The sequence below is a fragment of the Coturnix japonica genome, chromosome Z (genome assembly GCF_054131305.1).
Source record: "Coturnix japonica strain WE chromosome Z, WE-NBRP24, whole genome shotgun sequence".
NCBI classification, from domain to species: Eukaryota; Metazoa; Chordata; class Aves; order Galliformes; family Phasianidae; genus Coturnix; species Coturnix japonica.
In genome coordinates, this window is record NC_140702.1 from 59,536,264 (window position 1) to 59,564,003 (window position 27,740).

At 36.7% G+C, this 27,740-nt stretch overlaps 1 protein-coding gene across 4 annotated transcripts in view; it reads left to right on the top strand.

Moving 5' to 3' along the window:
* Positions 1-27,740, top strand: part of NLN (neurolysin) — a 33,271-nt gene that overhangs the window by 1,410 nt on the left and 4,121 nt on the right. For 2 of the 4 annotated variants that reach the window (XM_015848533.3, XM_015848532.3), the window contains exons 2-10: positions 8,751-9,007; positions 11,053-11,201; positions 16,556-16,663; positions 17,286-17,388; positions 18,337-18,497; positions 19,870-20,005; positions 22,174-22,540; positions 23,808-24,009; positions 26,922-27,108. In XM_015848533.3, coding sequence (XP_015704019.2) covers positions 8,751-9,007; positions 11,053-11,201; positions 16,556-16,663; positions 17,286-17,388; positions 18,337-18,497; positions 19,870-20,005; positions 22,174-22,540; positions 23,808-24,009; positions 26,922-27,108 — 1,670 coding nt within the window. Of the gene's footprint in view, positions 1-8,750; positions 9,008-11,052; positions 11,202-16,363; positions 16,518-16,555; positions 16,664-17,285; positions 17,389-18,336; positions 18,498-19,869; positions 20,006-22,173; positions 22,541-23,807; positions 24,010-26,921; positions 27,109-27,740 lie in introns of those variants that run through there. The other 2 variants (XM_085528348.1, XM_015848534.3) reach the window with 2 other exon arrangements.

Below are 27,740 nucleotides of genomic sequence, written 5' to 3' on the forward strand. Positions count from 1 at the left end.
ACCTTTCCTATTAGGATTCAGAGATTCAAAGATTAACAAATATTTCAACTAAATGCATAGAAAAAGGCAGGCTAAGGCATACGTTAATGAAGTCAGCACAGTAGTCTCTTTACTTTTTGAGGATATTATGTGCAATGGAAAAATAGAATGCAGAAGTGGAAAATGTGTCTTAAATAATTCTGTTACCCTAAAATAATTCTGCGGGGTTTGTGATTTTAGAGTCTTTCTGTCAAAATCTTCAGAATTCTCAAAATCAAATTTGGAGCTGGAAGGAAAATGTACGTAGATTCAAGGGGAAAAAAAGTCCATAAAAATTGCACTTAAGGGCTAATTTTAGGTTTTCATTCCTGGAAAGATATTGTGAACGCTGGCTTTTCTCTTGAGAAGGAATCAAACCAACGGGAGGTTGGGGGAAGAGTCAGGAGGATGGTGGGGAAATCAGAAACACTTTTATAGTCACTTTCTTGTATCTTATCATTTGTGACCATACAGCATGTGTATGCTTTCCTTAAACTACCAGGTCCAACAACAGCAACAGTGTAAGGTCCAGACAGAGCAAAAGTCTGTCAAGATCAAATGTAGGCAAGTATATATGATGGGACAAACGTAATGTGGTAACTTCAGAACAGTCCTGTGCCATATCATCATGTAGGCTTTGGGGACTTGCCAACACAAAAGATAGTTGTCGTATGATTTTGTGCAAAAATAAAATATAGTATAATAAGAATAATCCTACTAATGCATTTTTATGTTGAACTTTCCTCTTACAACTGTTTGATCTCTTCTTGAATTGTGTCAGAAGTAGCAGGGAAAGAACTCATCACTGCGCATTCTCTCTGTACTATTTGTGTAACTTCCTTAAAAGCTTTCTCTGTTTGTGTGTTACTGTCAGGGAAGAATCCCCATCTACTTATTCTATGAGTGGAATTAATCCCTCATTGATCATTATTAACTTGTCAGAAGAGGACAGGGATTTGTGCAGGTGGAAGAATAAAAACCAAGAGAGTTCTGGGAGCATCAGAACTGTATGTAGTATGTGTGTGCTTCATGTGTTACTGAGTGCTTTGCTCTTTCTTACACCTTTGCTCAGCCCCACATTTTTGTACATACTGCCCCCAGTAATCATAAAAATCATACTGCTGTAATTTCACGAATCCCACCTTTTTTTAGGTGAGGCGTGGATATGCTGAGGTATGTAGGAGCCAGTCTGGAACTATGCAGGTCACCGAGTTCCAGTTTTCTGTTTCTTTCCATTCTTTTAACAATTTACTTTTAATATGATGACAGCAGTGTCATTTTTCTAAAGACCTTTTGGTCAAAAGTGTTTGGAAATCAAACAGATGACACTAGCTGACCTCTGTCTATTTAAAAGACCATCAAAGAATTCCAGTAGGTTACTGAGTCATGAATTCCCTTTGTCAAAGAGGCTCTCTTCCAGTATGTGTTAAATGTATTTGTATTGCTCCTCAATATTTGTCTGTCTTGCTGTTTTTCAGTTGGAGTCAAGAAGCTATTTTTAATTTGTTATCTGATTGCATTGAAGTACTGAATTGTCCTGGTGGTTGCAGTGTGTGGTGTTTGCACTACAGGGTGTGCATTCTGTGTGTGTTATATTGCAGGCATGATGGTGCTTATGCAGCAGTAGTACATGAGGGAACTGGAAATGCTTTTTTTTCCATTGTGTTTTGTGTAGTAGAAGATACTTGATGGATGCCTCCTGCATCAAATTCAGTGTAGTGTAAGTAGACCACCTGCAGTCTGCATGCACGTGTTAAGTCTCCCAGCTTCCTTTTTAAGATTCTTCAAGCAAAGTATGCAGGCATGGAAGTGTGCCATGATGCTACGTGAATTCAGTTCACAGAATAGATTCAAAGCCCAGTTCATCAGACAGAGTAAGATTTGTGCATCTGTTTTTCATTTTGTTTTTCTTTAGAACTGTGGGCGCTAGCATTTTATGTTATGAGAGAGAGGATCTCAGGCATTCTGCAGAAACCTGACCTTCCGTGTGGTCCGCTCCAGCTTATTGTGTGGGGATAGCTTTCTCTTATGAAAATCAGTCAGAGCTGCTTCCAACTTGCTTTTCAAAATTACTGGGGGGATGTGAGTAGAGTATGCAAGTATAGCGTAAGGCCTAGAGGTTCGTGCCATGTGTAACTTGTTATGCATACCAGTGAATTTCTATTTCAGGTCTGCATTTTTTGTTATTTGATACAAAGTACCTTTCTCAGTTACTTTACTACTCTGGGTGTTACTTCCACCAAAAAAACTAGCAAGCATTCATTGAGAGTTGCTAAGACTGTAAAAGCAGAATAGAGAAAAATGTAAAGATTCTGAAATGTTCTTATAACTTCCATCTTTTTTACTTCACTTCATCTGGATGAGCAACATAGAATTTAATTTACTGTGAACTGAGCCTTAAATAATCTTTCAGGAAAAAAAAAAAAAAAAAAAGGATGCAGTCACAAAATTAATTATTTAGTGTTGAAAGACTGCAGATCATCTTCTATTCCTTCAAACACTGTTTAAGATGAGTGGGTTTCTTGTTAACAGTTCTGGAACTTTACATTAGGAAATATAAAATATGCTGTCCTCTTGCCACTGTGGGATTGTATGTCCCAAACTGTGACACAGAGCTGAGTACTTTGCCAAGGAAAATCACCCAAGAATTCAAGGCACATATTCACCATTCCAGGCACTGTCAAGAGCCAAACTAATGAAAGGACTGCGAGGTGGAGTGTAATCATGACCTCAAAAGTGTTTGTCCAGCAGGAAAAAGTCATTACTTAAATTCTGTGGCTGCGGTCCCATTCCTTATGTTCAATTGAAATAATGCTCTGATTTAAGTCTGAGTGATATAGGTGTACTTTGTTCTTTCTTGGACTTCTCTTACTTCTCTCTCTCTTTTTTTCCCCATTCAGTTCTTTTTCTGCCTGGGGTTACTCAGTCCTCAGTTGACTTTACTTGATTTTGTTCTTTCTTAACTCTAAAATAAAGAAGAAAAAAATACTTCTTGCTTAAATCTACAAGTCAAAACTGGAACAGTGGAGATAAATTTAAAATACAAGCAAAGAATTTAGACAGATATTTTGTCTATTTAATTTGCATCTCAAAATCCATCCAGGTTACCCAGACCAACTACAGTGTGTCCAAACTGTATTCCTTGATGCTGAATACGGACTGTAGTGTTTCTGAAATGCTTTTCAACTTATGTAGGTCTTAGTTTACAGGGAAAAAAACATCAACAACAAAAAAGCAAAAATAGAAAATCTACATGCCATTGAATCCCTGGTTGTATTTGAAACCTGTTTGGATGTGGTGCTCGGGGACATGATTTAGCAGAGGGTTGTTAGAGTTAAGGGTTAGGTTAGGGTTGGACTTGGTGATCTTTAAGGTCTTTCCCAACGTGAGCTATTCTATGGTTTAATGGATTGAATATGAGGCTTGGCTGTTGTAAAGGTTTACTTAAATCATGCCTGTCTGTTACCATTTATATGTGTTTGGTAGCACCCACAGGGAAATGCCAGCATATGGCATATTGTTCATGTATTAAATGATCACTCCTGAGGCAAACTGTCAGTTTTCATGTTGTGTTAATGGGACGAGTCTTTTTTTTCCAGTTTAAAGGAGAGCACTAGGTGGCGTTGGAACACTGAGGCCCCGTGATTGCTGGTTGCGTTCTCCTGATGAATATGGATGGTCTCCTGATTCGCAGCATTCCAACATTCGGTGCTGGTTCCCTTGCACTTCTCTCTTGCTTGTTCTCCTCTCCCTGCATTGCACATGGAGTACAACACAGAGAACATCTCTGCATTTGTTTGTCCTAAGCATATTTAAAAGCTCAATGACTATGTTGTGTGTGATGCTTTTGTTTGTGTAAGAAACCCACACATATTGTTACAATTTTTGAGCTGAGAGCCATTTTTAATTTTTTAAATTATTATTATTATTGTTATTTTGAGTGAGAAGCACACAAAGAGTGTAACATCCCATTTTGTTTTAAATTCATATGTACAAACCTGTCGTTGCTGTTAGACAGATGGCAGCAGAGAGTCAGTCTGACAAAATGGCGTCTGACATGGAAGGGCACATGGAGGAAAGGTGAATTCTTTCATGTGAAGAAAATGGCACCCGTTGATGCTCACTGACACTTGATGAATGTTTGTGGTGACCAACATTGGGGGCGTGCACAGTGAGGCAGTGGGTGGTGCATTTCAGCAATGGCAACATGGACAGTGGGTCACCTCCCCCAGTGCTGGTTTTTATGAGCACAACATACAGACTGTTGTTCATTGCTGGTAAAAACGCATAGCTCATGGTGGTGATTGTATTGAAAAATATGTTTTGTAGCTGAGAATTTTCTCTGTCAAACAGTGTTCTTGTGCTCTTTCTATCTGTTGTAGTTTGCATGGAAATAAATAGCAGGCATTACTTTCAGAGCGACCTGCATAGTTTTCCACAGAGCTGATATAGTCAGATTTTTGTATGGCTACATGGAACTTTCAGATCTTTGAGTATGTAAAATAAATCTATATGTATTCCCAGAAACACATTTGTAAATAGATTTTGTTAGTCTGCAAATTCTTCTCAGTGTAGCTCGTGCTGTTTAGGTAAAGCTTAATTTGAAAATTTGATGTATGGTCAAAGAATGAATCTTGGACAGAGTAATGGAGGGGCTGGAACTTGATCATTGAGGTCCCTTCCAACTCAAGCAAATCCACGATTCCATCAGTTTGCAGTGGCAGTTAAATGAGACTGCAAACTTGAATCTGTTACGAAGTCGTCATCAGTAGTAGGATCAGAGTTGCAGGTTTTTGTGTTTGCACTTTCTAAAGCTGGTGCTACCCTTTGCTACTTCTGCTTTGTAGTCTGAGGCTTTTCTGTTTAATAGAGCATTGTTACAAAGGGTTGTTTGGCATCTTCCAGATGTGGAAAATTGTTTTTAATCAAAACCAGGCTTACATAAATGTTTAGTATGTTTAAGGAATTTACTGCACAAGTTAAAAATCAGCCCATAAACTTAATTGCTTTGCTCATCTTTGCAGCAGTCATATTGGCCACTATACTGCTGTAATAGAGTATAATAAAAGTCCTCCTCCTTTCTAAAATCAAATTGTATTCATATTTTCCAGAAGCAGCAAGTAATCAAATTTTAGATTTGTAGGCAAAATAAATTACCTGATGTTCTAGCAATAATAGAAGTGATTGCAGTGTGTAATTTAGAAGCTTTCTACAAAGGCAGGCTCTCAGTGATCGGGGTTTGTACAGTCTGGAGAACACAAGGCTCTGGGGAGACCTCGTTGCAGCCTTACAGTACTTAAGGGGGCCTAAGTGAACAATGAAAGGGACTCTGTCAGGGAGTGTGGTAGTAGAGCAAGGCATACAAGTTCTAAATTTAGGCTCTTTTTTTTTTAAATAGACGTAAGGAAAAAGGTATTTACTATGGTGGTGAATTATTGGAAAATGTTGCCCTGCCCCTGGAAGTGTTCAGAGCCATGCTGAATGGGGCTCTGGGCAACTTGGTCTTGTGGAAGGTGTCACAGCCTATGGCAGGGGAGTTGGAACTAGATGATATTTAAGATCCCTTCCAACAAAAGCCATTCTGTTTTTCACCTGTATGTTATCCTGTCGCTTTTTGAAGTATGGTCTTGATGGTAGTTACACTGCCATCACAGATGGAGTCATGTACAAAGCAGAAATAAGAGGATGGAGCAGGAAGGAAGAGGAATATCAAAAGCTCCTGAATGTGGACCTTACCCATAACCAGATACGTCAGCAGTTCCACATTGCACTGCAGACAATTAAATGTAATGTCTGAAAGATTGAACTGGTCAGTTCACGCACTGGCAATAGCGTACCCATGGCCACATGAGATAATTGCAGTATAGACATAATCTTGTTTACAGACCCACATTTGTTTATTCTTCTGCCTAATTTAAACTGAATAATTTTCTTATTGCTTAGTCTGAGTAATGGCTGGCTCCTCTATAATGCTGCTGCCATTTACCAAAAGCAATCCTTTTATATAATAACCGCAGCAGGTTGGTTCAAAACTAAAAAACTAAATAGTTTTTGAAGAACACTGCTTGTTGCTTCATCTAGTTCCAACTGTTATTAATACAATTTATTTAATTTATTTTCCAGTTCGTGTCTTGGAAGTTAAGGTTTCTCTCAGTGGCACAGTTTACAGTCACATTTTCTAGTAACACTGACAAATAAAGCTGCAGAGCATCTTTGAAACATTATTATTTTAGCAATATTCTCTTTTCTTGTTTTTTTTTGTTTTTTTTTTTAATATTCTGCTTAATCTTTAATTTTAGATTGAGATAATTCCTATGTTTCTCCCTTGAACAAATGAGTAATTCTCAATTTTATTGTGTGAAATTTGAAGTTTTGGTCATTTGGTTACAGTTCTAAGTAATCAACAAATACGAAATATTAATCCACTCAAAGAAATAGCTGGAATAAGATTTCACCTATGCACATACTTCAGTTGCATGTGGCTTTTCATTATTCTGATGTGAGTCACATTGGCCCAAAGTACAACTGGCAGCAAGGTAACAGTGTGTGCTTTCAAATAGCAGTTTGAGGTTGTGTTTAATGGTTGCATGTGGTGATGGTTTTTACTTGAAATGTTTTATCATTTTTGAAAGCCCACATTGGTTTAGTGAAAGACTTGTGGGTCCTTCTGGGTTTTCACTGGCTTTGTTCTACATGAATACCAGCTTCACTGCATCAGAAGGAGGAGGCAAAGTATCAGCATTGCAAAACAAACCCAGTTTTCTGAGTTAATTGTCTCTAACGGTATAGACAATCACTTGATGGCATTTATGCCAATCATTTCTGAAGCTATTGATTTTTATGTGCTCTACAATGCAATTAGCCAGTCTATTAAGATCAAGTGGTCTAATCTCTTTTTTTTATGCTTAAAAGAAGTGCTTAGCAGCAATTAGGGACTCCTTATTAATTGAACTTGTCCAGCTTTATTAATTGAACTTGTTTGACAGGCTGAAATGAAATGTTGCCATGATCTGTTTCTGGGACTATATTGTTGGTCAGTAGCAGAGCTGTGTTTTCTCAATATGAGAGTAATGAATTACAGAAAGCTGTAGGTTCCCTTTAAAAGTTATATCAGTCTTATATCCTTCGCCTTAGCATAGCCATCAACTTTTTTTTTTTTTCTTTTTTTCAGGTTGTTTTCTTTTGATTCTGTTTCATTTCTATTTTGACCTTAAATTGGTGTATTTCATGTTCCTTCTGACAAGCTTTGGAGGGTAGAAGAGGCAAGTTCAGAGCCATGAAACTGCTTTGAGGATGTTCCCCTTCAGCGCCCACAGGCTTTGTCAGAGCTGCAGTGTGTTGAAGACTGACAAAGCACAGTCCAGTGGGAAGCAGACTTAATGAAGTTCTGTTCTGTAATAGATTCATAGATTCAGGGTAGAATTCAGTAGTTCTGGATTCTCGGAAACTATTGCATTCTGAGAATGCTAACACTTGTCCTTTTGTTTTCATGAAAGTAGTTTCATTTATGAGAAACTTTTAGATGAGATTCCAACTTGCAGTATTCCAGTGGAGAAGCTGGTGACACGTTAATGTCAGATCTGCATTTGTACTGGAGAGACAGAGCAGAGATGGAAGGAATGCTTTTTATTCAGGCTTCATTTTCAGAGTTTGGTAGTTAATATTACAGAGGTTGATATTTTTGTATGCCAGCAGAAATTAAAAGGAAACTTGTCTATACTGGTATGTGAGGATTTGAAGAAAAGATAATAACAAGGGGAAAAGAATCTCAGCATAAAATCTGGATTAGGGATGTTTCCTTTCATTTATGTCCTGTATAAATAACTTCCACTTGGCCATATCTAGAAAATTCCTCTTTTAGGCCAGTGAGACTGTGTATTTGAAGTCTTGCCTAAGATCTGCATGTGGCTCTTCTTGGGTTGTTAGCACTTTGCTGGTCTGCTTTGCTTTTCCTTCAGGCCACAATTGCCTGTCCTTTTATGTGAGCTCTCTGCAGTATTATGCCAGAACCTTACATAGTCAGACTGGTTTTTGCTACAAAATTAGTGCAGGCAAGTGACTAGTGCTAACAGTAAAAGGTTTTTCTTATGAAATGGTGTTTTAAAAAAAAACAAACACCGTTCTTTCTAGTAGTGAGCAATCTGTGTGTTCTTATATTTCATTAGTTATGTTTGAAAGTCAAAAGTTGTTGTCATTACCATAACAATATATTATTTTGGTTTTTAAGTTATGCAAATGAAATTGGAAGACAGATAATAAGGCTCTGCCATCCAGAGCTGTTCTCAGTAACTCAGAGGTCTGGTCCTTGTTACTTTTCTGTAGGTGCGGGTTGGTCTCTTAAGGCACTAAAATCTGCGGCATTATTCTTCATGGTTCTTGTCCATCATAACCTGCAAAACACTGTAGATTTTATTCCTAATTTCAAAAATTACTGTGTAAAGTTTCAGTAACCGAAACTCTGTTTTTCTTCCTTCTCTGTTTCTAATATTTGTCACTGTATGGAGAAGGGTGTAAGGACAAACCTCTGACTTAACTAAAATTAATTTAAAATAAGAGCGATATCTGTGAAAGCTCCTGCTGGACAAGTAACATGTGATTTGAAGTAGGACTCTGTTCTTACTTGTATAAAATTATTTGTGGTTGTTAAAGGTCTGCTGCCTTTTTAATATTTACTATAAACTTTCTCATGAACTGGCATCTTTTTATGCAAAGATCTTTCTTCTTTCTTTCAGGTCCATTGGGCCTCGGATTTTGTTGAGAATGACATTAGGAGCAGAAATCACTAATCAGCTCAAGGCTTCTTCATACATAGCATCAGGCCGAAACCTTTTGAGATGGGACCTGTCACCAGATCAAATTAGAACAAGAACAGAAGAACTGATCAGGAAGACAAAACATGTATATGATGTTGTTGGGAAGCTTGATATTGAAGAAGTGACACATGAAAATACTGTACGGGCCTTGGCAGATATAGAAGTGGAATATGCAGGTCAGTGTACACTTTTGTGATTTTTTTTCTTCTCTAGTGGTAAGCAGTGCCTATCTCAGTTGCTGTAGGATCTGACTGAGATGAGCAACTCAAATGTAACAATGGAAAGACTGACATATTCTTAATGGAGAAAAGGTGGTGGATGAGAATGGAGGAATTTTGTGAATGTTTTTTTCAATAAAAGAATACTTTACCTGCTCTCTTTTACTTTATGGCCTATGAGGACTTGAAGCAGTGCAGGAGAGGTATTGGTTCTGTGATCGCATCTAGACTGTTGTGAATGAATTACCAAGACCTTCCAATATACAGATGCAGTGTACGGTCAAACACGGGTCATTCAGTTAACTTGTTAATAATCTTCAGAGAAGGTGGGAACAATACAAATGTTTGTAGTGCCTTTGTTTTGGAAAATCTACAATACAGGGGTTGCATGTTTGTAGTGGTCTGTGTAATAAAATATCAAACTCTCTTAAGTTCTCTGAAATAAACTGCAGTTGCAAGAGGAGTTCTGAAATCAGGCACTTCAGCATGGAGCTCAGTCTTCATTACTAGAACGGAACAGCTTGTGGCACAAATTATAGTGTTATAATATTCGTCTATTGCTTTCACATTACTTAATTTCACAATTTGGTTACATCCAGTGAATTGACTGGAATTGATGCTGGCAGATAGGCTGACTAATCTTCATCCAAACAGATTCCTGCCAGATTCGGTTTTAATTGTATAAACGTGTTTGGTACAAATATCCTAAGATTTTCTGCCTATGTATAGACCTCCATGCTTTAAATCATATTAGAAGGCAAGTCTGTTTTATTCTGAATAAGGAGAGCCACAGAAACTCACATGCCTTGTCTGAGACGTACTTTTTTCTCCATGTTGCTGAGTTGGGTCATATCTAACCTTTTAATGCCATTTATCAAAGCTGTATGTGAAAATACCAGGACTTACTTCTGAAATAGCCCATGGCATATGATTTGTTAACACAGCAAGACTTTAGTTAGGATCTTGTATTTTTAGTCCCATTTATCCCTTTCACAGGTGCATGAAAAACACCATTCCCCCAGTAACTGGAGCTCATGATCTGTGGTGATGCACATTACAACAAGCCTTGCATTATCCTTAGAGGAAGCCAGAATTAAATTTGTTGTTTTGAACCTCAGTATTCTGAGAACAGGAGGGGAGAATAACGAGTTTCCAATGGTTTTCAAGTGGAACCATATGCCCATGTGCACATTCTGAGGGTTTCTGAAATACTAAGAGTAATCTAGATGCTTTGTAAACAACTTCAGAGTAAGTAAAATTTACTCTGTTTTACAGAGTTTTTACAACATCATCTTAAGATATCATTAATCTAAAACATCATTTTTGAGAGAGGAGAATGAAATTATAATTGACTTAAGTTAATTCAGCTAGTCAAAACAATCATTTCTATTTAGCACTAATATTCCTTAAAAAGATAAAGTATTTGTTTAGTAATGTTTTACTTTGTCTCAAAAGAATATTCTAAAAATATCAGTAGTTTACAATCTGTAGAATACATGATAACTTTTTGTTACCAGATTGTTTTCCCTTAAACATGCAGATGAAGATGGTGATCTGACACTCCTCTCCTGCACCAGTTTAAGAATAACTTCAGGACAGATGGGTGTCTTTGGAAGGTTCAGAGTATTTTACTTTAGAAACTAGAAGCCTTTTTGCCAGCTATGAAGCATTGTCAGTCTTTCCTTGCAAATGTTATACTTTCCAAAAATCGTATATCCTATTTGTACAACCTCCAGTTGACTTCACAGAAATACAGAGGTGGTAGTTAGTGTTAGGTAATGGATTATTTTGGTGAAATGTTTATTTGTTATAATGTTATGCAGTTCTCCATGACTCATTATTTTATGTTAACTCGTGTCCATCAAGCCTAATTTGAGCATCTGGTTGCTTTGGATACTTGTTTTGTTTTTTTTTACCTTCTATATATCAGAAAAGGGAGGGAAGTTTTCTTTGTTTGTGATGTTTCCAGCCTTCTAAGTTTTCACTGCCTTTTATTTAAACAGTGGAAAGAAGTATGTTGGATTTTCCCCAGCATGTCTCACCTGACAAAGAGGTACGCTTAGCAAGCACAGAAGCTGACAAAAAGCTTTCCAATTTCGATGTGGAGATGAGCATGAGAGAAGATGTGTTTCAGAAGATTGTTTATTTGCAGGTAAATTACAATAAAGGAACACTTTTTGAGATCCCTGTCACCCCTTAAATGAACCTTGTATTCTTCATCTGCACTGTTTACTTTGCAGTTCATATTTTCTTACAACTGGAAGAACATTCATGTTTTTTAAGTCTATCTAGTAACATTTAATATCCAGACCTGTAATTTAAAGATAATGCAGGGAAGCCATCGCATATGAACCAAAAAAACACCATGCGCATTTGTCCATGGTCCAAGTGTGAATCTTCCCTTTCAACCCTGCCAATTTTTAAACTGTTAGTGATGCTAATAATTTATAGGGTGCTCCAAAAGTAATGCCTGCTATGTATTTCCTTGAAAGTTAAAACAGGTACAAAGAGCGCAATAGCACTATCTGACAGTGCAAATTTTCATTTACAAAACACTCTTCTTCAACATAGTCACCACCATGAGCTGTGCATTTTCACCAGTGATGAGCGAGAGCCTGCATACTGCTCTCGTAAAAAGCTGTACCAGTGGAGGTAGCCCACTGTCACCTCTGCGGAAGTGCACCACGCATGGCCACACTGTGCTCACATTCACTGTTGGGTCTCTGAGTGTTCACTAGATGTCAGTGAATGTCAGTGGGTGACAGTTTTTCTGCGTGGAGAAATTCAGTGGCACAGCTTTGCTTCATCTGCATTTCTATGACGAAATGCCTGTCTGCTGCCATCTGTCATGCATCAACAAAATGTAACATGATATTGGTGGGAAGATTCAACTTCCTCTGCCATAGAACCAACACCCACCTCTGACGTCGTGGCTGACTGAATAAAACAGGAGACATTACTTTTGGAGTAGGTCCCGTATACTGGAGACCTATTTCTTGATGTAATTGTCTGTACATTTTGCAGTGTTGAAATGGGAACATGAGTAGTATTAGCAAGACCTTAGTAAAGTACATTTCAGTAGCACTGTCTTCTGTTTCTGTATTCTCCAGGCATATGTCTGGATGTTGTTATTCACATGTTTGTGTAGGTGTTTCATAGCGTCATTTTCAGTATCTCCTGGTATGTTTTGACAGACAGTGCCTTGTGTTGAGGTGTCTGTTACTGGAATCAGTAATGCTTAATATGTTATCTTATATTCTGCATTTTTCTCACCCCTCTGTATAGTATTCATGGATACGTGTAGGGCTAATCTACTGTATTTGTGTATTTGTCTCTTTTCAGTTTACAGGTATTTCTGTTAAAAGCTAGTGAAATTGATTGCTATTATTAATTAGTATTGCTTTCAGTTCAACTTCTTCATAAAATCTTTTTCATGTAATGCCTTCTTTGTTTTCCTTTCAGCAATATTTGACTTATGTAATAGTTACTGTTTCTGTTTAAATCTTCCATTAGTGTTTCTTAGATTGTACCTGGCTTAACTGCAGCATGCAGGAATCTTTAGTGTTCAGTTAGTGCTCTAGGGTAGTGACCTGCACTAAGATCTGGGCATATATCAACTTCATAACAACCATGAAAGTAGTAATAATACCTTTTTTCTTTAGAACAGCTGTGAAATTGCCAACAGTGGCAGACTGATAGTCTTGCTGTTTCCAAATAACAGTACTGTTCTTGTTAATTTCTACTAAACTTCTAACACCTTATCCTGTTGGAATCTCTTAGTTAAGAAGTCAGATTCCAGAGAGGAAAGGGATTTCAACAAGCAGAAATGTTTTCCTACAATCTTTTCATCAGTTTAAAGAAGCTAGCAAAACACTTCGGCTAAATCAGGCTTTTCATCACCTCAGTGTTCTGTTATGGTTCCTGTATGATAGTTGAATTTCATGATCCAATTCAGGGGACAGTTTAAATGCAATGAAGAAAATGAGGCCCTGTGCACTTGCATATTATTTATATGTCACTCCACTAAAAGATGACTAAATATGCCACACTTCATTGACATCTGAGTGAGGACTAAACTTTCATTGTTTTAGCTTTATTTAGGAACTGTTGATGGTGGAAGATCCATAAAGTTTTTGTATTTAACTGGAAAAGGTAAAAAAAAAATGTAGCCTTTTTCCTTTCTGTGTATGTAAGGGGAAACATTCTTCATTGGTTTATGTTGCCAAATAGACCTACTCTTTAGAAAACTTTTATTTTGGCATCTTAAACCTGTTATAAAAGTGAATTTGGTGGGGAAGCTATCGTTTATAATCTTCTTACTCCTAACATCTGCACATGTTGGCTAGCACAGACATGCTTAAGAATGTTGCCAGTCTTCTCCACCCACACATACTCAGGAATCCCAGCTTGATGTAAACAGCTGCTGCAGTTCACAGTATTCTAAGTTGGTTCTATTTCTTATTCTGCTTGAAGACTTCCTCAAAGGATAAGGTAGCATGGTTATTCAAAAACAAACAATGTGAAATGGTGTATAAAATCAACAACAGTGACCACTTAAAAACTTCTGGGAAATTCCAAAATTTCACGTGTGTAGTATATTCAGGATTAGCACTTCTGTTGCAGAGGTTGTACACTGAGCTGCAGGGAGCATCCTGACCAGAGAGAGCTACAGAGATGACTGCAGAGAATACTCAGCTCCTTGGTGCTCACGAGGGCTTGTCCTTATAAGATCTGATAGATCTTTCTGAATGTGTACTGTCCTTGATTTAAACACATCTGTAATGCAGATAAACTACTCAAAGGCTACTATAAGTACTAGAAGCTATTTAATACTGATCACTTAAAAGCATATGGAGAGGTATATAGTCATGTAGTCAAACAATCATTTAGTTTCCACTCCCTTTTACCCAAAATAATATCTTCCTCTTATTTAGTTTTATGTAGAAGGAACCAATATTCTCTGGATTTAAGGAAACAAGACTAGTATGTGCAAGTTCTCTCGCTCTTCTTCATATCTCTGCTGTGTGGCAGTTCCATTTTTCAAATATGTGTGATATTGAGGCTGGGAAATCCTTCACAAGGCCTTATTAATTCTGAAACTTCTCAGAACCCCCTGTCCTTAAATGTTGCTATAGGAATTCATTTTTACAGAGAGTAGCCTGCTCTGCTTTTTTTTCATCACTCTATTTCTGAGCCTTCAGCACAGTAAACACAGTATAAATATTAATGGTCTGACTGTGTCTGTATATTTCACCTCTACAATGTTGTACTTTTTCTGTCACACTAGTTGTAGCTGAAAAAGTCAGGTAAAAGTCCGTGGTGATTGGAAAAAAGGCAAAATCACTCCTGTTTTTTAAGAAGGGTAAAAAGGATGACCCTGGGTCCCACTGATCTATCAGTTTCACTTTGTTGCTGGGGAAGTTCGTGGAACCTCTTGGAAGTTGAGGCACAAGGAGGACAGGGAGTTGACATGGGAGAACACACATGGCAGCACCAAGAACAAATCCTGCTTGACCAACCTATTCACCTTCCGTGATAGCAGGGTGAGGGAGGTGATCCTGCCTGTCTGCTCTGTGCTGGTGAGGCCTCACCTGGAGTACTGCATTCAGATGTGGAGTCCTCAGTACAGAAGAGACAAGGAGCTGTTGGAATGCATCCAGAGGAGGGCCACAAAAATGATCCAAAGGATGGAACCTCTCCTACAGGGATAGGCTGAGTGAGCTGAGGCTGTTCGTCCTGGAAAAGAGAGGGCTTCAGGGAGATCTGATAACAGCCTTTTAGTATCTAAATGGAAGCTACAGAAAGGGAAGAGACAGACACTTTAGCAGGGTCTGCTGTAATAGGACAAGGAGAAATGGTTTCATTATAAATGAGTATAGCTTTATCGTGGATATAAAGAGAGTCTTTTGTAGTGAGATAGGTGACACATTGGAACAGGTTGCCCAGATCTGTGGGGGAAGCCATGTCCCTAGAGACATTATATTATATACAACTGCACTAATGCTTAGTGGTTCTGCTGTAATGCTTCTGTGACTTGTGATTCTTTGCAGTGTAAAGGGAAGGCTAAACCATTCTAAGTGCTTACATGATTGTAAAACCAATCTACACTATTTTTTAGGTCTGTATACAGGGCAGTAGCAGAAGCAGATGTTGCTTATGTGCTGTCATGTAAGCTATTTTAAAATGGCATTTGGTAAACAAAATATCTATTTCAGAGTTGTCAATGCTATTAATTATCTCCTGGAATACAATCGGATTCTTAACTCTTATTTTTTTTATCATTACACAAGTTAATTTGCACTGACAGTTGTTAGTTGACACTTTGATTTTTCTGAGATGCTAGTCATGAATTAATTGTATGTAGGTAAGCAGGTGAGGTTGTTGTTAAGACAAGTCATAATTAATCCCAACAACTTCCTTTTTTAAAGGTGTATTTAAATAGAACATGTCCTTATTAGGAAGTGCTTTAGTTTGCATCTTGTTATAATGTTCATTCTTAGCTAGTGGAAAATAAAATTGTAATGTAAAATGCTATTTTATAGCAGTATTTACAACTTAGGATAAAATCACAATTTTCTGAATTAAATAGTTCAGCTTTAGTCAGTTGGAAGGAAGACCCTCATGACGTTGGTTGGTGTTCTGTTACAGCCAGTGTCTCGTCTGTTAATATTGGTTGCTTTAGAAAATGGTCATTCAAGAATCTGTAACTGCATAACCAGACACAGAAATACTGTTTTATTTGTTGCTATGGGTTGCTTTGACCTAGAGCAGATAGACCTATAAGCTTCACTTTTATGCTATTTGGAAATCTTCAGTGAACCCTAGAAGCATTTACTTTTTAAGATTTTTTTTTAATTAATAATATTTTTTTTAATCCCTTCGATTTTTAAACTATGATACTACCTTACAGCACCAATTCCTGCAGGTTAATGATATACAGAAAAGCTACTTCTACATAAGGAACTTTAGTGTACTGCAATAATAATTAAAAGGGCTAGCTTTTATGACAGCGTCTAAATGTGCTACTTAGGAAAAGCGTACACAGAATATGCCTCTGTTCCTGCTTCTGACCGAGATATTAAGTAAAAGAAAATTTCATGCTACATCAATATGAGAATAAAATTATATGGAACAACTTTTTGGAAAATCCTTCGTACTATAATTCATGATAGTGCATTGTTTGTATGGTGCCTACAGGAAAGATGGGGAGGAAATGTTTTTAAGGGAGTGTAGCAACGCAACAAGGGCTGATGGCTTTAAGCTAAAAGAGGGTAGAGTTAGATTAGATATTAGGAAGAAATTCTTTACTCAGAGGACAGTGAGGCGCTGGCACAGCTGCTCAGAGAAGCTGAGGATGCCCCAGCCCTTGGGGTGCTCAAGTCCAGATTGAATGGGGCCCTGGGCAGCCTGAGCTGGTGGGGCAGCCTTGCCCACAGCAAGAAACTGTTGAGACTGGATGATCTTTAAGGTGAGTTCCAACCTGAGCGATTATTTCTGTCATTTCAGCAAACCTGCAATCTTGAAAATGTAAAGCCTGAAACAAAGCGGTACCTAGACAAATCAGTTCAAGTGGGAAAAAGAAATGGACTCCATCTTCCTAAAGAAGTGCAACATGTAAATATGGTTCTTAGTTTATAAATTAAAGGGCAAATTGTTGAAGAGATTGTATTATTCTTGTGTAACAAGTGTTTGTGCTTCTTGTCTCGCTTAATTACGGCTCTGATCTTAACTGTTCTTAGTTCTATGTCCATCCTTTAAACTTCAGTTATAGTAAGTTTTTAAAATTAATTTGTTGGACTCCCAACACCCCTTTTTTTTTTTTTTTTTTTTACTGTGGAAGGTTATCTGGAAGTTTTGCTTTATCTTCAGATTACAGAGGCTGTCTAAATTACATTCATAACCAAAAGGCTTCTCAGAAACATTAATTGTGACTCCAAGCTTCGGGAGCACTTATGTAGTAATTGTTATAAAGTCACAGTGTTGCTGTCAGAGAACTTGCTTGTTTGCACTCACAGTTCCAGTCTCAGCTGAGAACACATTTGAAATTGTTGGAGCACTGGTCTCAGCCTCGGGCTCATTGGCAGCTAGATTACTCAAGACAAAAGAAAGGTAAAAAAGAGCTCAGGGGCAAGAGAGATGTATTACTGCAATGTATTATTAGCCAGTGGCAGTATTCAGTAATAGTAATTGCCAGTTGATTTTTTTTCCCACTAATTTTAGTTTATACCCAATATAGGAAATAATGACGATGAAGAAAAAGTTAAGTGAGCTGTGTATAGACTTCAACAAAAACCTGAATGAGGAAAATATGTTTCTTGTATTTTCCAAAGAAGAACTTGGTGAGTACTATGCCTGCATTGTGCCTTTTCTTTGCCTTCCAGTATTGCAGGTATTCTTTTATTGGTCCACTGATGATGGCTAGATAAAAAGAAATTCCAGCTGTATTACATTCTTACTTCTTCCCCAAAGAAAGTTTAGAATTACAATTTGCAGATGTTTAAAATTCCTTTGTGGACCTGTGCTTGAATAAAGTTGGGATATCTGCCCCACCTTTTCATTTCTGTAACATTACTCATCTTTGCTTCTTTTCTCATTTCTCCAATATCAGGCAATCCAGAGTGTGTTATGTTCTTTACAACTATCTGAATAACTTCTCTGTCATGCAAGATGTTTAAGCCACTGAAATAATTTAAATCAATCTAGAAGTCATAGAATCATAGAAGGCTTGGGTTGGAAAGGACTTTAATGCTCTTCCCCTTCCAACTGCTGTGAGCAGGGTTGCCACCAGATCACGCTGCCCATCTGGCTTGGCTTTGAATGCCTCCAGGCATCCATCGGGCATCCACACTTTCTATGGGCAACATGTTCCAGTTTGTCTCCACCCTCTGAGTAAAGAGTTTCTTACTTGTATATAACCTAAACCCATTTCACATATATAACCTGAACCCATTTCACATAACAGAAGACTTAGTGATGCATTTCTAGGGAGCATAGCATAAAATATAATGCAAGATACTTTCTCATGTCACGATTTATTTTCATCTGATATCTTTAAATTTTTCTCTTTTGCTCTCCAGTAAAGCATTTCAAAATTTATGTTGCTTAGCATAGCTAGTATTAGGAAATAGTAGCATTAATAGTATGAAAAGGCAGAAGAATTGTGTTTCTGTTTAAACTCCTGTTATCAAATTTGGTAGCAGCAAAACAAATGCAATAATGCAAGGAAAAAAAAAAAGAGGTGAGTAGATAATTCTGGTAAACATTCTTTATTAAATTGTGTTCTGCAGAAGGCCTGCCTGATGACTTTATTAAGAGTTTAGAGAAGACTGAGGAGGACAAATATAAAGTAACATTAAAATATCCTCACTATTTTCCTGTTATGAAGAAGTGCTGCATTTCAGAAACCAGGAGAAAAATGGAATCTGCCTTTAACACAAGATGCAAGGAGGTAAATTGTATATTGCCTGTTTTTACAGAGTAACAACAGGGTTGAAATATAGAGCTAAACATTCAGATGTTACATTTGAACTCTATGTATTGTCTAGTACTGTGAAATTAAAACCTGTTAGTATGTTCTTCAACATTTCCTTGCTTCACATGTGTGTGTACATATGGATCATAAAATGTCAGTGGGTGCTGTTGAAATACGTGGCGTTTTGAGAAAATGATGACTTTCTCTACAGAGTTGTGTGGTCACTTGCTTGCACTTACTTCACAGATGGTGCTGTCAGAATATAGCTTCTCTAGACCTTCAGATTCTTCAGAATGGCAGAGATTATTTGAATGCATTTTAATTATGAAACGCAATTAAATGTGAAATTAATACACCGCATCTTGAGGAAGTCTTTAATTATATGTTAAAAAACCCTAAAATTTTTTAAAAGATTCATTTGATTAAATTTATCTATGGAAATATGCCTTATTGAAAGAAGAGAGGATTTCACAAACAATTTGTTTGATGCTGATGAGAGAAACCTAAATAGGTACCAAAATAATGAAAAGGCTAGAAAAGATAGAAGTGTCTTTCAACAGGCAATTGTACCAACCATTCATTAGAGAACAAAGTCAGATTTGTGCTTTTGTATTTGAAGTGCTGTGAAATGTGAACACAAGATAAGATGACACCAACAGTTGTAAGTCAGGACACTTAAAGAGGCATGCTGTTGTAACTAGGGGGCAACTTCAAATTTGTTACATTATACGTACCTTGATTTTTGTTGTTTTATTTTTTCCCTGAGAAATCTTGTTTTTTCTAGAAATCAGAGTAACACAATTATGCTTTTAGCTTCTCAGGGATCTTCTACAATGTCTAGGCCAGGACTGGGGGCTTTTGTGTTTCAGATCCCTTTCTGGCTGCTATTGTCAGAACATGGACAAACAAGCAAATAAGCTTTGAATATCAGCACAGTAGCTTTGCAGCCTGTCCCAACCACTAACAAGCAATTAAGAATTTTGTCAGGTCTGTCCCTGTCATCTTTTACATTTAAATGATAAAGAAAATAAGTAAAATTTTGCAACAGTCAGGGATTTGTTACCCTTAAAACAAGTGGTATATCTTTTGATTAATTGGAATAGATTAATTGTACTAGGGAGTGTAGTGGCTTGGATTGACTTGAAAACTAGATGTCCATCTACTTACAATCAAATCTTTGAAAAATTACAAAAATCTAGCTAAGCTTATGTTTTTTTATATTTATGTTTTAAAGTGCCTTATTATATATGTTTCCTATCTGTTATGATTGCAGATATTATTCATGTAATTTTTTGGTAATGTAGATTTCCTGGTTTCATTTCACAGACTTGCCTGCTTTCTTTTTCAGGAGAACACCAAAATTCTTCAGCAGTTGCTTCCACTAAGGGCAAAAGTAGCAGAGCTGCTTGGTTATAATACACATGCCAACTTTGTTCTGGAGGTAAACACTGCAAAGAGCACAGATAACGTAGCAACCTTCTTAGGTTTGTTTTAATTTATAAATGATCTTCTTGCATTTGCTGTGGCAGCATGGCTCCTCAGTAAAGAAACATTGAAACACATGCTTGGCAATAGTATCTATCAAATTTAGGTGGAAAAAGAGCTCTAGGGCCTCTGGTCACCTTTTCTTTTTATATCATAGCTGTACAAATTGCTACAAGGTATGGAAGTATAAGATAAAATTCAGAAAGTAACTGCTTTATGGCAGCCAATATAGAAAATCTGTTACCATTCTCCGCTGCAAAATGCAGTTATCTTAATTTGGAACCCGAATAACAGGTGCTATTGAGGTGTATTCTCTCAGTTCAGAAGGCTGCATCACAGTTGCAGGTTTTCATTCCCTTTGCATTAGCTGCAATTTGTTGTGCCCATGTAGTCTTAAGTGTTTCTTTCTGTGCATTGATACAACAGCAATGAGTATAATGAAAGATCTGAGGGTGTGATGATGACAGTTCAGCGAACTCTATAAAATAAATTAAATCAGGAATGACTTGACTCCTCTGAAGACAAAAGCTCTCCAATGGAACTTGATGTGAAAACTGAGATACTTTGACAGTAGTGCAGATTTGTATAGCCATCCTGTTGATTTCAGGGCACTTTTATACATTTTAGTGAAGAAGATTGTATATTTAGATATAGCATAATATCAAAACCCCCAAAACTACTTTATACAGCAATAAGTTGTTTGGTGATAGTGTTCTTTTTGTTTGTTTGTTTTTTGTTTATTTTTATGGCAATAAGGAGGTTCAAATGCATCTCTTCCTTTACCTTTAATTCTTTCTCATTTCTCATGTTATGCTGTGGCAATACCAATTATACGTGTATTTATAAATTAACTTAACCTTTGTTTTGATTTGTAATTGTTAAAATTGCCTGAGTATTACAATACGTTTACAGTATCTAAAACACTTTTCAATCTGGTGTATTTTTGTAATTCTAAGTATATATCATTACACTGTGTGGTTTTTTTTAATTTGTTTTGAAGCTGATGTTCCTCAAAATGTCATGGTTATTGTGGTGACTTCAGCTTTTTACAAGATGACATATGTTTTTCTAATCAAAAATATTTTGTGGTAATTTTGATAGAGGGAGAACTTTCATCAAATTGTCAGCTTTAATTTAGTAATTTTGATCGATCTTCAGCCACAAGCATGGCAATATAGTTTGCTATGGTTTGTTCATATATATTCATGTTTTAAATCAATGTTCATAAGTTGATCTTGTGGCTCAGAGGAAAATCTCCTGTTTTGCCCTATGACATATTCCGAATTTAGTGTATTTGGGGCTGCAAACCATTAGTATTTATCAGTCATGTACAAGTATATAGTGCCTTGTAGTCATACCAGAACAGCATTGCTAGTACTTAAATTTTACCCTCCATATGCCATGACAGACCATTAATCTCAAATCCTATAGAAAATTTCTGGTAGTTTAGAAATATTCAGAATACAATAAACATAGCAAACATAGCATGTACTTCAAGGGAGTTTCAGTAAACTTAAGCATTTTGCTCTCAATGTATTGTTTTCATTGTGCTATAATCCTTCCTTGTCCAAGAAAATCTATATTGGAAGAAGTGGGGGTCAATAAGTGTAATAAACAGTGGCTGTGGTAGAAGTGTAGATAGTTATCATCTAGCCAAGAGCTTTTGGTTTATTGCTGTTTAATAAGAACTGTAGCTAGAAGTAGATCAGAATCTGATTTTAATTGATCTCAAAAAAAGTCTTGGAATCCCTTGTTGCACTTCCAGTAACTAACAGTAGTAGCATTTGGCTGCTTCTGCGGAAGCACTCTGAAAGAACTGAGGTTAGCTGGGGTAAAATACAAAGCTTCAAGCACATGTGTCAAGTACTGTTTTGTGTGTCAAGTGTTACTCTCCATTTTTTGATGTCTTTGAATAAATCTAAATTTACCAAAACTCTTCACAGTATGGCTAAGCCCCTCTGGATTTATACAATGTTTGCAGTATGTCTGTATTAAAACTCTTTCAGACAAGAAAGCAATTTGCTTTCTGTTCATCAGCAAAAAGGAAATTCGAGTATACCATTTAGGGACATGTGCTTAAAGTTATGTTACATAAATGTGATTGTGCGTTATAAGAGCATACGTTATAATAAGGAACAAGCTGATTTAAAGGCAATCTTTGTTTCAGATGATTTGAGTAAGAAGCTAAAGCCATTGGTTGAGAAGGAAAGAGAATTCATTCTAGACTTGAAGAAAAAGGAGTGCCAAGAGAGAAACTGTGATTATGATGGAAGGATCAATGCGTGGGATCTTCATTATTATATGAACAAAACAGAAGAGCTGAAGTACTCCATAGATCAAGAGAAGCTGAAAGAATACTTCCCAATTGAGGCTGTTACAGAAGGCTTATTGAATATTTACCAGAAGCTGCTTGGACTTGTATTTGAGCGAGTAGAAAGTGCTCATGTTTGGCATGACAGTGTTACTCTTTATACAGTAAAGGACAGTTCAACGGGAGAAACATTAGGGCAGTTCTATTTGGACCTTTACCCTCGGTAATTATTACTTAGCATTTTACATATATGTTTATAATGGAACTTGGTTTAGTGGGTTACTTTTGTGGGTGAAATTAAATACATTGGGAAGTAAATATTTGTTCCACTGGTGAGACTATTGCTGCTTTAATTAAGTTGTCCTTTTAGATAGTTTACTTTGTCTTTTTTTTTTTCTTTTTTCTTCATTACTAACATATTCACTTTTTGAAGCATGAAAACTTTGTTCATTTTGTGTAGTATTGTTGACTTGTCAGTTTTCCACCATTTCTCTTTTTTTCCTTTCTAACTAAAATACCATGTTTGCCTTCTCTATGTTTTAACTGTTCAGATCAGTTGTGTTCCTCTCTGGTCACCATTTATTGTCTCTCCCATTTTCTCTTTAAACTTTGTATGCCTGTTGTGTAGCCAGTTCTCTTAACTGCTAAAGAAGGTGTCAAATAGATCAAGACCCAGACAAGGTTCCTGTTGAGCACACCTTGAAGTGTACTTCTAGGTTAATTTGCATTGTTCTTTTGCTGTTTGCAGCAGGATCCGTGTTCCATCAGAGGTTAAGAGAGCTGACTAATATGACAAAATTTATTCTCAGCTATTTCAGCTCTGTCTATTTCTTGATGGTTTTTAATTTCTTTTTTAGTAATTGATATGTTTGTGCATTTTGTAAAAGTATAAATTTACTGAAGACTTCTCTGGATAAAGAAAATTACTGGATACAGTAGAATATATTTCTTTGCTTTAAAAGTAGGCACAGATTTTCTGCTTTAATATTCGTCCTTTCTGAATGTAATGTGAATTTCTAAAGACATCTGTTATTAAGGCCTTTCTGCCTTTACTACCCCACTGTCTTGTATCCAGGGCAAAAGTTTCAAAATCATTCTTCCTTAAACTTGGATCACACTGCAGATTCTTTAAACTGTATTCTTTTGTCTCTTGTAATGAAAGGAAAGTTACTGCTTCAGAGAATAGAACATAGTCCTCTTTGTTACAGTGTTTATGAGTAGTTCAAAATAGAATTGGCATCTGAAGTATATATAATTTGAGTAAAAATCAAATTGTCAATGCTGCTGTGAATCTTAAAATAGAACCTTCTGTTCTTAAGCAGAATCTTAAGCCTAGTGACTCATAGAAGACATAATAAATTTGTATGGTCATCCTAATGAACAGACATAACTTCTTCATTTAAAACTTTAAAGAGAAACCAGCTCTTTTCCTTGTTCTGGTGAGCAGGATTGTGATTTTAAGATAATTTCTGAAATATTTTCTTGTACAGAGAGGGAAAGTATGGGCATGCAGCATGCTTTGGTCTCCAGCCTGGCTGTCTTCTCTCTGATGGCAGCAGAATGATGTCTGTAGCTGCTCTGGTAACCAATTTCACAAAACCAGGATTAGATCGTCCATCACTGCTGCGACATGATGAAGTAAAGACATATTTCCACGAGTTTGGTCACGTAATGCATCAGATATGTGCACAGGTTAGTGATGTTTCAGTTCCAATTTTCATACATTTTTCATAGCCTCAAAGCAGCAAGTAAGTTTATTTTTGCAATTTTATAATTTTAGCAAAGTGTATATATGTGGGAGATGAAGAGGTCATCTCGGCCTCATTGAATGTCGACTCACTGATAACAGGGCTCTGGAAAGGAATGAGAAGGTCTGAATAAACAGGGGTGTTTTGTGTATAAGCATAAGATAAGCTCTCTGCTTGATATGGATCTTGCTTTCTAGCCAATGGATTGTTAGTGGAAATGTACTGAATGTGAGTGTTAGAATATAAAAGTCTTGCTTAGAAGCAGGGCTAAACAAGATGACAGAAATACGTAACACGATGCAGGTACACATCATGCTCATGGTCATCACAGCAATAAAAGAATCTTCCTGGCATGAGAACCCTGTGTTGTGACGCTAACTCACGACGTGTATACTTTTTTTTGTTTATATTTGAAGGTGACCAGTTGCTTTGTCTGTTATTGATTTCCATTTCTAACAACACAGCAGTGAAAACACTTTTCCAAAAAAAAACATTTTTAGAAGAGCATATAGTTTTGCATTTGCACCATGTGGGTATTAAATAGATCCATGTGTAAGATAGAGAAGGCGCTCAGTTGTGATTTTGTTACAGCTGTCTGATGTCGTTTTATCACTCCTTGTAGCATGATAGATATCAGAAACAAACAAAAAGTCTACTATGCTTATTAGTGCAAATGATTTATGAATTCATACAGTTATGTCCTTGCCCTCCCGTGCTTTTGTAGTACACTTGAGAGCTATCATTCTTCCTGTGAAAAACATAAAGCAGGTCTTGCCTAATCCACTGTGTTTTCTGTTCTCACATCTGACTATCAGGGTTCTCACTGTCACCAGAAAAAATTGAACCTGTTTGGCAGATTTTGCACCAAGGTATCAATAAAGTTATAAAATCTCCTTCATCATTTTTCCATTCTTCTGTCAGAATTAGTTTTAAATACTGAATTTGTTGTCGGGCTAAGGAAAACTTCGTATTTCAGAAACAAAAGGCAAGTTGCCATGCTTATTCACTTAAATAGTTACCTAATTATCCACAAAATCCAAATGCTGTGTAGTGTTGCTATGGTCTTATCTATAAAACAGTGCCATTTCATAGAATCAGAGCAGTATAATGTACTTTGGATTTTGATTATGTCCTCAATCCCAGAACCTGGGTCTGTAGAATAAGCAAATAGACACATACAAATCCACATAATAAATCTAGAATTAAACAAGTGATGCTCAAACACTTTTAAGAGCAAGTAGCTAGGCGTTCACTTATATTTTTGCATCTTGAAAGTGATGGTAATGTGATCATCTCCACCTGAAGGGAGTTCAGAAATCAAGAAATAAATCGAGAAATAAAACCTGTTCTTTTTTCTCAATTACATGAAAGGTGTTTATGCATTAGATGCATTCAGCATTACTGCAAAATTCTGGTAACCAACAAAGATGTCCCTGGGTATTGCAGCCTCGGTGTGCACATATTCCTCCACTTGCTGAAAATTGCACATAGGTCAGGGGGCTTTCTTTCCAATTGTCTTTCACTGTTGTGCTGTCCTCTGTGTACACTTCTACTGTGCTCACTGCTGCTGTGTTTTATGTGAATAATTTAATGGATTAATACATACACCAGCAAATAACTTCTCAGTCGCACATAGGAACATCCTGTGCTCTGGGATTTTCATGTGCAAAGCAGTATCTTGTTTCATTTACTGATTTATTTTTTAAGCATGTTAAAACTTAATGTTTAAAAAAAATATAGGGGGATCTGGCTGAGTGGGAGTCTGTGAGCAGCTGGTAAAGGTCAGTGTTTGGAGGGCAGTAATGTGCTGGGAGTGTTTGAAATATTAGGGTAGAGACAGGATCTTTGTATGATGTTAGGGAGGGACAAGTAATCAAGTACCTGAACCAATGTATTTTCTTTTTTTACTGGAGTAGTACAGTTATGTTTGAGTAAATGAGAATGGCCAACAAACTCCTGCGCTCCTCCTTGTCTTTTACTCTAGCTGCTTCTATCACTAGTTTATTTCTATTTAATGGCTCTTCACTTATCTTTGTGTCTACTGCAACTGTAGGAAGAAGGGCTAGCCTGTTACAACCTTAGGTTTGAGTTATCAACAGGTGTAAATGAAAGCAAATATTCTTCTTTTCTCCTGTTCTGATATGCATGTGACATAGCCATCAGTTCAATGTGTGCCCTAATATTACGCATGATTTTTTTTTTTTTTGGTAGCCAGTGTAAAGTGTAATGAAATAAGAGAAAAATCTGCAGTGTGCTTGGCTTTCAAAGTGAATGACTGTCAGTTCTGGGGGACCTTTCATGGCTAAAGCTGCTAGGGTTCATTTATTTCAGGCCACATATTACACACTCAAAAATAGTGCAGCATGTTAACTATATGCTTTACAAATGAAGACAGTCATGAGAGAAAACTTGATAGCATAAATTGGTCATGTAAAATCTGTGAATGGGTATGTTAGACTGCAATACAATAAACAATTTTACAAGTGTATTATTGAGTTTATTTTTTTACTCTAAGGCAGTATAACACAATTTTATAACAACTGACTAATCTTGTCACTGTCATAAGAAAGCATGGGAATATTTCTGTAGTGGTTATAACCTGAGAGGTGAAAAGAATAGTGCTAAAAAATATTGATGTAGAGAATCACTATCAGAGAATGGAGTAAGCAACTTCTACATCATCTATTTTGTTGCTTTTTAGTTGCCTAATATATATATTTGTATATTTGTCCTTCTTTCTTTGAAGTTCAGAATCTTATTTTAATTGAAACACTGAAATTCCAATGTCTGAAATTTTGTGTTCTTCTAGAAATCTTGGTTTCTATTTTGATTTGATACAATGGCTTTTCTTTTTAGACTGATTTTGCCAGGTTTAGTGGAACTAATGTGGAAACGGACTTCGTAGAGGTACCTTCACAGATGTTTGAGAACTGGGTGTGGGAAAAAGAACCACTGCAGCAAATGTCAAGACATTACAAGGATGAAAGCCATGTTGCAGATGCTCTCCTTGAGAAATTAGCTGCCTCTAGACTGGCTAATACAGGTACCTGTTTCTCTCACACAGTGTATGTGAAAAAAATGAATAATGTTTAAAAATTTGGTTGGAAACTTTTGAGAAAACACCCTCTGTAAAACATAACAAGCCCATTACTTTTCTTCTTTATGTACACTATCTCTGTCAGTGCTATTAAGTGAGCACTTTAAACCAAAAAGTTCAGTTCATTGCCTTAATAATTCCTGAGTTTATTTGCTTGATTTGATTACAACCACTAATAAAGGCTGTTCTGATCTATACCACTGCATGCAAGAACAGCAGCAGCTCTGGTTTTTCAGGCTTATCCAAAGGACTGATATACCTCTACAGTTTCCCCAGTGTTAACTTTTTTACCCCAGCAGCTCCATTTATTTAATGCTGGGTGAGAGAGTCTTGTTTTTACAGTTTTTTCTAGTAGCCCCAGGCAGACACTGTGCATTATTAGTAGAGAAGTATTAGATTTTCTGCATATATATAATAGATTTCATTTGCACATGTTATTTGATATAAATGAAAGTTGTTTGCAGGTTTACTAAGTCTGTTTACATACCTGATACAAGAGGTGTTGCAGCCTTTCATTGCTCAAACAGCCTCTTAACTTCTGAATCCAGAGTCATAACTCTGTGTTCTCCACTTCAGTA